The sequence below is a fragment of the Mandrillus leucophaeus genome, unplaced genomic scaffold (assembly GCF_000951045.1).
Source record: "Mandrillus leucophaeus isolate KB7577 unplaced genomic scaffold, Mleu.le_1.0 Scaffold112, whole genome shotgun sequence".
Taxonomy (NCBI): Eukaryota; Metazoa; Chordata; class Mammalia; order Primates; family Cercopithecidae; genus Mandrillus; species Mandrillus leucophaeus.
In genome coordinates, this window is record NW_012099432.1 from 389,938 (window position 1) to 401,734 (window position 11,797).

At 55.1% G+C, this 11,797-nt stretch overlaps 2 protein-coding genes across 3 annotated transcripts; one reads left to right on the forward strand and one right to left on the reverse strand.

The window, feature by feature from the left end:
* Positions 1–1,768: 1,768 nt before the first annotated feature.
* On the forward strand, positions 1,769–8,886 carry LOC105549710 (chromosome unknown open reading frame, human C19orf66). 2 transcript variants are annotated; one of them, XM_011994357.1, is made up of 8 exons: positions 1,769–2,092; positions 2,566–2,689; positions 2,888–2,937; positions 5,294–5,332; positions 5,534–5,683; positions 6,853–6,956; positions 7,079–7,233; positions 7,702–8,886. In XM_011994357.1, exons 1-8 carry the CDS (start codon positions 2,072–2,074, stop codon positions 7,932–7,934), a joined length of 876 nt encoding a protein of 291 aa, XP_011849747.1. In that variant the 5' UTR covers positions 1,769–2,071; the 3' UTR covers positions 7,935–8,886. The 2 variants fall into 2 exon arrangements, with proteins under 2 accessions (XP_011849747.1, XP_011849753.1); XM_011994363.1 differs by having other exon boundaries at positions 7,187–7,233.
* Positions 7,969–11,796, reverse strand: ANGPTL6 (angiopoietin-like 6; the record flags this gene model as incomplete). Its single annotated transcript, XM_011994981.1, has 5 exons — positions 7,969–8,412; positions 8,986–9,256; positions 9,330–9,517; positions 10,402–10,582; positions 11,623–11,796. Coding segments are annotated over 5 exons (1,005 nt in total), but the record flags the coding sequence as incomplete, so codon positions are not given.
* Position 11,797: the final 1 nt, after the last annotated feature.

Sequence of the window (11,797 nt, forward strand, 5' to 3'; positions counted from 1 at the left end):
TGCAGTGAGCCAAGATCATACCATTGCACTCCAGCCAGGCAACAATGTGAGACTCCGTCTCAAAAAAAAAAAAAAAAAGAATATATATTTCTGTAATAAAGATACTGTTATGTAACAATTTACAGAATATATTGATATAATTGTATTTGTATATAATTTAAATAATATCCTGGCTGGGCGCAGTGGCTCACACCTGTAATCCCAGCACTTTGGGAGGCAGAGGCGGGCGGATCACGAAGTCAAGAGTTCGAGACCAGCCTGACCAACATAGTGAAACCCCGTCTCTACCTAAAATACAAAAGTTAGCTGGGCGTAGTGGCGTGCACCTGTAATCCCAGCTACTTGGGAGGCTGGGGCAGCAGAATCGATTGAACCTGGGAGGCAGAGGTTGTAGTGAGACGAGATGGCACCACTGCATTCCTGGGCGACAGGGGGAGACTCTTCTCAAAAAAAAAAAAATAATAATAAATACAAATAAATAAATTTTTTTAAAAAATCCATCTTTGAGGCCAGGAGTTTGAGACCAGCCTGTGCAACATAGTGAGACCCCGTCTCTACAAAAAAAAAAAAAAAAAAATTTGAAAATTAACCAGGCATAGTGGCATATGCCAGTAATCCCAGATACTTAGGAGGCTGAGGTAGGAGGATCGTTTGAGTCCAGGAGTTCGAGGCTGCAGTGAGCCGTATTCAAACCACTGCACTCCAGCCTGGGCAACAGAGCAAAACCTTGTCTCAAAAGATAAATAAATAAATAAATATCCATCTGGGGGTGTAACTTTAACAGTTTTACCTATAGAGGTGTGCAATGGAGAAAAAAATTTAGAGTCATTGAACACAATGCTATTTTGCCCCTCAGAGAGTATCTGGCAGTCTCTGGAGACATTTTTTGTAGTCACAACAGGGAGAGTGAGGAGCCACTGGCATCTAGTAGGCAGTGGCCAGGGATGCTGTTAAATGTCCCCCAACACACAGGACAGTCCCCCACACAAAGAACCAGGCAGCCCAAAGTGTCAAGAGTGCTGGGCTTGAGAAGCCCTTGCCCGAAAGCCCCAGACTTAGTCTTGCTTTGGGGGCTCTGCACGGCTGCCTCAACTCCCCACTCTATTCGACCCCGAGCTAAGACCTCCAATTTCAGTGACTGTACAAAGCATCCCCTCCTCCGATGAAGTAGCCATCTCTGTGTCCCCAGGCTGGGCCAGAGCCCCACCACCTAACGGCTCCCTGATGCGCCCTGTACTGGGTTAGAATTGTCCAGCCCACGGGGTTCTTAACCATTGCAGATTCCCTGGATCCCTGAGACAGCCGGATTCTACCGGGCAACGAGAGACCAAGAATCTGTGTTTTTCTCAAGCACCGCTCCCCGCAACCACACACACACTGCCTGCCCCTATCAAGGGCACACAGCAGGTGGCCCAGTGACTAGTTGAGTGCCTACTGCAAGCCAGGCGCTATTACGCGATCCACTCGGGAATCTTGGCACATACTCCACTCCATGGTGTAGACACCAGGATCCTCCCCATTTCACAGAGGGGTAAACTGAGGTTCAGAGAGGTGACCCTAGCTAGGACAGAGACTCAGGGCAGGAAAAGCGCCCAGGTCCTCATGAGCGCCAGATTCCCGGGGAAGGAAGGAAGGACAGAGAGGAGGGTGATGAACTGGGGGAGCTCGCGCTGGGTGGGGGGGCGCGGGGCCTCGCCGCTGCCTTCCGATGCGGCCCCGCCCCCACGAGGGACGTGAAGACGCGGACCCCGCGCAGCGTGGGGACATGTGACCGACTGCAGAGGCCGCGCCGCCTCCCCCGCCCGAGGTCTGCGCGCTCCACCGCAGGGTGCAGACCCGGGGCGCCCGCCTGGGTTTGGGGCGCAAGAGCAGAGGCGGAGCCAGGGCGGAGCCAGCGCGCCCGGTCCCCCCTGAATCGAAAGCGAAACAGGGGCTGGGGAGGAAGGGCGGAGCCGGCCCCGAGGCACCGCCCCCTGCCCTGCGCGGCTGCTGGACCGACGGGCGCGCCCAGGTAGGGGGGCGGCTGAACCGCGCAGTGCGGACCCTCGCGGGGACCTGCGCCGCCGCCACCATGTCTCAGGAAGGTGTGGAGGTAAGAGATGGCTACGGCTGGGCCGGGGGCAGACGCGACAGACTCCGAGGAGCGGCCGGGAGGCGCGGAGGGGGCTTCGCAGTTCCTGGGGACCCCCATCCTAGAACCCCAGATCCTTACCCCTGCCTGGCGCTCACCCCCCTTGAAAAGGAAAGTGACTCCCACGTTTCCCCAGAGCGAAATGAGGCCTCTCCGAGGAAAAGCGGGGGCTGCAGGGTCAAAGGTCAGAGGCCAGAGATAACCTGGCCGCCCCTCCACCTTAGGCTGGGACGCTCGCCTCAGTCCGCGCCCTCCCCCAGCGCCATGTGGGGACTTTGGCTTTTTCCAGGAAATGCCGTAGAGGGATGAAAGGGGGGGGCGGCGGAGGCCAAAACCAAGGGTCAAGTTCAGGCCGGGAGAACGGTGCCTAGAGATGGGGGAGGGACGATCGCGCTTCCCCTTCGCCCACCGGAACCCCCCTGTCCCCATCCCAGCTGGAGAAGAGCGTCCGGCGCCTCCGGGAGAAGTTTCATGGGAAGGTATCCTCCAAGAAGGCGGGGGCTCTGATGAGGAAATTCGGCAGCGACCACACGGGAGTTGGGCGCTCCATCGTGTACGGTGAGGCTGCTGGGGTCCCGGGCCTGGTGCGGGGACCGCGCGTGGGAGCGCCGAGGGGGCGTGGTCTAGGGAGAGGCGTTGAGATCACCTCCCCCGGAGGTCCCAGCCTCGGGGAGGCTCTGCATCGCGGCTCTGGGTGGCCTGGAACTCCCACAGACCCTTCAAGGGCCCTTCTCTTATACGCACTCTCCCCCGCAGGGGTAAAGCAAAAAGATGGCCAAGAACTAAGTAACGATCTGGATGCCCAGGTAACCTGTCCCCTCCCCTCGCAAAGGACCGGGTCACGGGAGGGACAGCAAGAGGGGGGACCCGACCGGTTCATGGTGACTGACACTTCTCTGAAACAGGAGGGACCAGGCATTGTCGGTCCGTAACTCATCACCCAATCTCACTTTTTCACCTCTCCATCGTTTGTCCGGCCAGGGAGCCTGCAAACAGTAGGCGCTCATTATGCGCTGATTGTATTCAAAGGCGGACAGCCATGAAACTAGGCAATGAAAGGAGTCAGGATTATGGCCATCGTGGGGGGGCAGAGATCAGAGAAGACTTCCTGGAGGAGGAGGTGCCAAGTCTTAAAGGATGGAGAGGAGTGAGCCCTGGGAGGGGAAAGGGAAAGAAAGGCAGGGGCCTTAGGGTGTGGGAGGGAATGGCATGAGCAAAGGCTGGGAGGTGGGGAAGGGTTGTTAATGTCAGTCTCTAGAAAGGCTGGGATGAGCAGGGGATTGGGGAGGAGAGAGAGGGAGGGGAAGGGAACCCTTGTGTTGAATGAATGAATGAATGAATGAATGAATGAATGAATGAATGGCTTTGAAGCACAGGTGCATCATGGCTACTTTGCTTCTTTGAAAGCTGTGGTGATGGGAACACTGTGGATTTCCCCTGCCTGAAAGGCTCAGTGTAGGGCTGTTACAGTATAATAGGCCTGGCGCCATGGCTCACGCCTGCGATCCCAACACTTTGGGAGGCTGAGGCGGGTGGATCACCTGAGGTCGGGAGTTCGAGACCAGCCTGACCAACATGGAGAAACCCGTCTCTACTAAAAAATACAAAATTAGCTGGTCATGGTGGCGCATGCCTGTAATCCCAGCTACTCGGGAGGCCGAGGCAGGAGAATCGCTTGAACCTCGGAGGCAGAGGTTGCAGTGAGCCAAGATCACGCCATTGCACTCCAGCCTGGGCAACAAGAGCGAAACTCTGTCTCAAAAAAAAAAAAAAAAAAAGGCCAGGCGCGGTGGCTCACGCCTGTAATCCCAGCACTTTGGGAGGCCAAAGCGGGCGGATCACGAGGTCAGGAGACTAAGACCATCCTGGCTAACATGGTGAAACCCCATCTCTACTAAAAATACAAAACAACAACAACAACAATTAGCCAGGCATAGTGGCAGGCGCCTGTAGTCCCAGCTACTCAGGAGGCTGAGGCAGGAGAATGGCGTAAACCCGGGAGGCAGAGCTTGCAGTGAGCCAAGATCGCGCCACTGCACTCCAGCCTGGGCAATAGAGCAAGACTCCGTCTCAAAAACAAAACAAAAAACAAAAAAACCCAGAGGATAGTAAAATATGTATCATAGTCTACATTTATACATATAAAAGTATGATAAAAATGATAGCAGAGGGGCCGGGTGCGGTGGCTTACGCCTGTAATCCCAGCACTTTGGGAGGTTGAGGCGGGCAGATCACTTGAGGTCAGGAGCTCGAGATTAGCCTGGCCAACATAGTGAAACCCCGTCTCTACTAAAAATACAAAAAATTAGCTGGGCGTGGTGGTGCATGCTTGTAATCCCAGCTACTTGGGAGGCTAAGGCAGAAGAATCACTTGAACCTGGGAGGTGGAGGTTGCAGTCAGCCGAGATCACGCCATTGCACTCCAGCCTGGGCGACAAGAGTGAAACTCCATCTCAAAAATATAATAATAACAATAGCAGAGGGTAGCATTCATTGAGTATTTCCCATATGGCAAGACTCCAGGAATTGATTTATTTCATCGCCACAGTGACCCCAGGAGACAGGTCCTGTTATTTATCCCCATTTCACAGACAAACTGAGGATGAAGTCACTTGCCAGGTTCACGAAGCAAGCAGGTGGCAGCTGCGATTTGAACCCTGGCCACCTGGAGTCAGAGCCTGGGCTCTAACATGCCTGTCAGTGGGAACCCAGGAGGCAGGGAGTGGCTTGTCTAAGTCCCCACAGCTGGAAGTGATAGAGCTGGGATTCGAACCCACATCTCTCAGTCCAGATCCCCACCACTTAGCCAAGCACAACGTGGCCTCAAAGGGGCGATGTTGTCACAACACCAACAAGCATGTGGCATTTGCAGGCAGGAAGTGAGTATGGGGGTCAGGCTGGCCTCACTCAGGCAAGCCCTCCCCTAAGCCTCAGTTTCCCCATCGGAGCAATAAGGTAACAGGTGTGCCCACCTCTCAGGGCTGCTATGAGGACAACTGAGGCCACACACCTGGCTCTCAATATGTGGGCAGTGCTCTGTGAGCTCCTGGCGGGCTAGGGGCACCCTATTCTCCTTGTGGCCGGGGCCCTCCCAACACAGCAAACAGGTGGAAAAGAGGCCTGAGCCCCATCCCAGTTTCTGCCCCTGCTATCTCCACCCAGGATCCACCAGAAGATATGAAACAGGACCGGGACATTCAGGTGAGTTGGTGGCTAGGGCTTGAGATGGGGAAGTGGGGAGGGGGACATCTGCAGGTACGGAAGGATGTCCATTAGGGCAGGAGGGGGATATTCACTGGGGCAGGAGGAGGACTCATCTGTAGGGAGAGGAAGGCTGATGCTTATGCTGGTGCAGAAGGGGTGACCCCCCTCCACCTCATCCCCACCTGCCCCATTCCACAGGCAGTGGCGACCTCCCTCCTGCCGCTGACACAAGCCAACCTACGCATGTTTCAACGTGCCCAGGACGACCTTATCCCTGCTGTGGACCGGCAGTTTGCCTGCTCCTCCTGCGACCACGTCTGGTGGCGCCGCGTGCCCCAGAGGAAGGAGGTAGTGACCCACAACTTAACCTTGACTTTGACTGTCCCGAACTCCACTCCTGACTCCCATCCTCAGTGACTGTACCTCTGACCTAAGGATTTCCATCACTGACCTCCAAACTCAGAGCTCAGCCTTCATCTCTGATCCCAACCCCTGACCTTAAATGTGAGAAGCCCAATACCTCCTTACCCCAGAGCCTGACCCTTGACCCCACAATTGAACAGCTACTACAGAAATCAAACCTGGCCAGGCGCAGTGGCTCATGGCTGCAATCTCAGTGCTTTGGGAGGCTAAGTGGGGAGGATTGCTTGAACCTAGGAGTTTGAGACCAGCCTGGGTGACAGGGTGAGACCCTGGCTCCAAAAAAATTTTTGTTTTGAAGAGATGGGGTCTCGCCCTGTCGCCCAGGCTGGAGTACAGTGGCGGGATCATAGCTCACTGCAGCCTCCACCTTCTGGGCTCAGATGATCCTCCCCACTCAGCCTCCCAAGTAACTAAGACTACAGGCCTGCGCCACCACACTTGGCTAATTTTTGTATTTTGTGTGTGTGTGTGGAGATGGGGTTTTGCCATGTTGCCCAAGCTGGTCTCAAACTCCTGAGCTCAAGCAATCTACCGCCTCAGCCTCCCAAAGTGCTGGGATTACAGGCATGAGCCACTGCGTCTGGCAAAAAAAAATTTTTTAATTAGCCGGGAGTGGCGGTGTGTGCCTGTGGTCCCAACTACTCAGGAGGCTGAGGTGGGAGGATCGTTTGAGCCTAGGAGGTGGAGGCTGCAGTGAGTCATGATCACAACACTGTATTCCAGCCTGGATGACAGAGTGAGACTCTGTCTCTGAAAAAAGAAAGAAAGAAAGAAAAGAAACCAAATCTGACCTCAAAAACACAGCCCCAAATCTGGCCTCTGAACGTCCTGACCAGTAGTTCGCTTCTGGTCAATGCTTAACTAGTTCTTGCAAAAGAGGCAGGAAGCCAAGATGTGTAGTGTTTGCCAATTTCTGTGGTGTAAGTATTCCCACCATGGTCAATATGAGGCTACCCATGTGAAGTCACTGATTGAGTTGGGTTGCTCAAGCTGAGGCCAGCCACTGCAGCACACTTCTAGCCCTGACCCCAACCTCAGACACCTCTGACAATCCTTGGTCCCCTCTCTGCACGCCCCCCCCCCACCACCACCAGGTATCCCGGTGCCGGAAATGCCGGAAGCGCTACGAGCCAGTGCCAGCTGACAAGATGTGGGGCCTGGCTGAGTTCCACTGCCCGAAGTGTCGGCACAACTTCCGGTGAGGGCGCTGACCCCCAGCTCCCCCTCAGCCCTGCCCCACCCCAGCCCTGCCCCTCCCTGCCCTGGCCCCACCCTGGCCCAGCCTCGCCCTCGGACCCTCACAGCCCTGCCCGCCCCCAGGGGCTGGGCACAGATGGGGTCCCCGTCCCCCTGCTACGGGTGCGGCTTCCCCGTGTATCCAACACGGATCCTCCCCCCGCGCTGGGACCGGGACCCGGATCGCCGCAGCACCCACACTCACTCCTGCTCGGCCGCCGACTGCTACAACCGGCGAGGTGAGGCTTTTCTCCTCCAACATCCTGGGCAGTCTTTGTCCCCTTCTGTGCCTTTAAGTCCCCAAATCTCCACTCAGTCCACTTCGTCTCCCACAGCAGTAGCCACTGCTTCTACGTGGCCTCCATGGCCCCCCAGTCTCCATGGTCTTGCTCACGAGGCTCTGAGGTTTCACCCCAGTGGCCCATGCCTGAGGGTCTCCATGGCCTCTGCCCCCATGGTCTCTGGGTTTGGGGCCCCTGTTTTGTCCCCTGTAATCTCAGGTGACCCCCATGTCCCCAGGTCTCCTGTATCTTCAACACCCCTGAATGTCCAGTTGTGCTGGTCCCCGTATATTGTGGCCTCAGCTCCTCCCTAGAGCCCCTCGTGGCCTCAGCCCCTCCCTAGAGCCCCTCGTGGCCTCAGGCCCCTCCTGCCCAAACTCTCATGGGACCTGGAGTCCCATGTCTGCAGCACCTCTCCCTCCCTAGAGCCCCACGTGCCTGGGACATCCTGTGCTCACCCCAAGAGCCGGAAGCAGAACCACCTGCCCAAAGTGCTCCACCCCAGCAACCCTCACATTAGCAGTGGCTCCACTGTGGCCACCTGCTTGAGCCAGGGCGGCCTCCTGGAAGACCTGGACAACCTCATCCTGGAGGACCTGAAGGAGGAGGAGGAGGAAGAGGAAGAGGTGGAGGACGAGGAGGGCGGGCCCAGGGAGTGACCCCTGCCAGGTGCAGATACAAACCAGACACGGTCTGTGGCTACTTTGTGTTATTATAAGATATGAGCTCAAACCGAGATATGAATGACCTTGGGGAGCCATCTGGGGCCAAGATATTGACAGGGGGGGATTCCTGGGGCCCATTTTCAGCACCCAGGGTCACAGATCCACAGTGGGAGGTTCTGTGGGACACACTGGCACTGAGCCACAAAGAAGGTGTGGCCAGGACAACTTGAGTTCCTGCTGACCAATGTCCCCTGGGGCCTAGGGGACAGAGGAACAGAGAGTCACAGCTTCAGGGGCCGAATGAGCATGGCGGCCTTCCTGAGAGAGTATGCTCCACCACGAAACTCAGCCCAGTAGACACCATCCTGGTAGCGGCTTCGGTAGTGGCCGCCGCGGTGCCACACACCGTTGAGGTTGGAGTGGGCACAGGCATGGTACCACCAGCCTCCCCGCTGGTACAGGGCACAGTTACCTGAGGGGAGAGAGAAAGTCCATGTCCTCTCACCAGAATAAAAGTCTCTACCTGCACCTCACAGTGCAAGGCTTTTGCCAGGTATCCACTGGCCCCTCCCATTCTTATTTAATACAAGCCCTGATCTTCCATCTCCTCAGCAAAAAAATAGGAGCCCTGGCCCCCCAACTTTCTTCGGAGTAATAGCCTTAATTCCTTCCCTATCTCCTTACCAAAGTACGAGTCACACCTTTCCCACTTTTTCTGCAAACTAGGAGTCTACCACTCATTCCTTTATCAAAGAAAAGAAAATTATCTACTTCCTTTCTAGATAAGAGTACTAGCTCTCACCCTCTGCCCTTCACTTGAACAGGAGTCTTGATTCTTTTTTTGCCTCATCAGAGAAGGAATCTGGACTCCCCATACCCCCACCAGGATAAAAGTCCTGACCTTTGTTCTCTTGACAGAATAAAAGCTTGCTTATCCTAATACTTACCAGAGGGGCGTCTTACCTACCCTGCCTCCTTTCATTCCCTCACCAGAACAGAAGTCCCGCCTCCCCTATCCTCCCACCAGAATAAGAGTTCTCCTTACCAGAATAAGAGTCTCGGTCCCTATCCACGGTGCTGAAGGGCTTGTCATTGTGCCAGGAAAGAGAGTCTCCAGCATCACCATGGTACTGGCCAAGCCGCAGGCGGTAGTGATCGCTCTCAGGTTCCAGGGAGAAGCCATCATAGTGGGCACGTGCTCCACGGCCCCCCCAGTCTTCCAGGAGAACCAGCAGCTCATGGTCCCCACGGCTGGTCAGCTGATACACGGGTTCAAGGCCCAGCCAGTATTCTCCGTCTGGCCGCCCAAAGCCCGCCTGGCAGGGCAGGAAAGTCAGGAAGCCAGAACAGGCTCCCTTCCCTTCCCTGCCTCTGCCCACCTGTGCCCACCTTATAGTGCTGCCAGGTAGTGAAGAAGTTGACTGAACCATCTTGCCTCCGCTGGATCACAGTCCAGCCTCCACCCTCCAGCTGCTGCTCACACCATGCTGACACCACATGCCGGCCCACTCGCAGTTCATACACTCCACTCTGTTCATGGCCTGCCTGGCGGGCCTCTGCACAATCCTGCCATGGGCCTGTGGGCACAGGGATATGTGGGAGGCACAGCCTGGGCTGACCAATCCCTTACTGGAGCAAGAGTCGAGATTCTCACAGGTCCCCTCACCAGAATAAGAGTCCTGCCTCTCCCACTTTTCTATCAGAGTCATGCCTCTCCCATTTCCTCACCAGCATAAGAGGCCTGCCTCTCCCATTTCCTCACTAGAATTTGAGCCCCAGTAGCCATTTCCTTACCTGAGTAAGAATCTGGGTCCCTTGTCTCTAACCAGAGGAAATGCCAAGCCTGGGGTTCGTTCTTTCTTTTTTTTTTTTGAGACAGAGTCTCGCTCTGTCGCCCAGGCTGGAGTGCAGTGGCGTGATCTTGGCTCACTGCAAGCTCTGCCTCCCGGGTTCACGCCATTCTCCTGTCTCAGCCTCCCGAGTAGCTGGGACCACAGGTGCCCGCCACCATGCCCAGATAATTTTTTGTATTTTTAGTAGAGACGGGGTTTCACCGTGTTAGCCAGGATGGTCTCGATCTCCTGACCTCATGATCTGCCCGCCTCGGCCTCCCAAAGTGTTCGGATTACGGGCATGAGCCACCGCGCCGGGCCAAGTCTGGGGTTCTTAAACCCTGGTTTTTATGGTCTCCTCACCAGAATATAAGTCCTGAATATGGTACTCTGAACCAGTTCAAACTCTTACCAAAGTAGCAGTCCTAAATCTACAATCGCCTCACTAAAATAAGAGTCCCTCCTCTTCTATTTCTTGTTTCTCCTATTTTCACACCTTAGAAGTTTGGTCTTATTTTTAATCAGAATCATTTCTTCCGGTCCTCTCACGATAAGAGAAATATGCCACTAAAATCCTGACTCCTCAATTTGCCTCTACCCACAATTCCTCAGCCCTGCTGTCGACTTACCCACAGGCTTGGTGGGGACAGCAGGTTGACCTGCAGGGATGGGAGAACCCAGGGGCTCCTGCTGTCTCTGGGTCTGGTCTCTCTGGGGCTCTGGGACTGGGTCCAGCATCCTACTGGTGTCATTGGTGCTACCCACAAGACGGACCGGAACCACAGGCACCAGTGGGGGTGGTGGCAGGACCTGGGGTGACGGAGAAAGTCAGGTGTTATTACACTAACCCTCAGGCCAGGAGGCCTGGTCTCAGGGGCACAGATGGTGGATAAATCTCCCAGCTCCCAAATGACCTGGACATCTGGCAGTGGGGGTATCCCAGCCCCAGGAATAATCCTCCCCAAAAGCTAAACAACTTGGCTTTAAAGTGCAGACAGGCTGTGTGCGACGGCCCACGCCTGTAATCCCAGTACTTTGGGAGGCCGAGGCGGGCAGATCACCTGAGGTCAGTAGTTCGAGACCAGCCTGACCAACATGGTGAAACCCTGTCTCTACTAAAAGTACAAAAAAAAAAATTAACTGAGTGTGGTGGCTCATGCCTGTAATGCCAGCCACTCAGAAGGTTGAGGTAGGAGGATCGCTTGAACCTGGGAAGTGGAGGCTGCAGTGAGCCAAGATCACACCACTGCACTCCAGCCTGGGAGACAGAGCAAGACTCTATCTCAAAAATAAAATTAAAAAAATAAAGTGCAGACAGAGCTGGGCTTAAATACCGGTTCTTGGTGCTCACGGCTTAATTGATCTGTGCCCCAGCCTCCTCCTCTGTAAAGTAGGCATAATAAGAACACATCCAACAGTATCTTAACTTACTGACTCCTCTCACCAACCCTGTAAGGTAGGGACTGTCACAGAGCAACATTCTCTTATCCCAAACCCAGACCCGGACACGTTCCAGAATTCAGAATAACACGGCTGGATTTAGACACAGTGACATAGGGAGGGTTATGTATATGCATGTGCGTACAGAATATACATAACACTCCTAAAGGGGTTTTTGGTCTTTACGTGATAATGATATGCTTAATTATAGGATCCTATGACTATTCACATTAAGTGGATAAGTAAAGGCTATAAATAGCCACCAGTCACTTTTTGACCCAAATAAGTTACCAGAAGGGGCGAGTAGCAATCCGGTTTTCAGGGTTTTGCGGATCTCGGAACTGTGGATTGGGGTTGCAAAACGCCCATTTCACAGAAGATGCTGCTATCCGGGGAGGCTGCGAGGTTACCTGCTGCTGCCCGCCCGCGCCTCCCGGGCACAGGCGCTCCAGGCGGGCGATGAGACTGCTCTGCTGGGTGACAAGCTGCGCCAGCTCGCGAAACTTGACGTCCAGCTGGTGGAAGCGGGCGGCGGCGCGCTGAGCCTCGGCGGACGCGTTGAGCACGCGCTCCCCAAGCAGCGCC

Excerpts from the sequence above, each read along its gene's own strand:
- LOC105549710 (XM_011994357.1), top strand. The coding sequence starts at position 2,072 with ATGTCTCAGGAAGGTGTGGAG. Across the intron at positions 2,093-2,565 it reads TGTCTCAGGAAGGTGTGGAG|CTGGAGAAGAGCGTCCGGCG; the intron begins GTAAGAGATGGC and ends TCCCCATCCCAG. Across the intron at positions 6,957-7,078 it reads AAGTGTCGGCACAACTTCCG|GGGCTGGGCACAGATGGGGT; the intron begins GTGAGGGCGCTG and ends GCCCGCCCCCAG.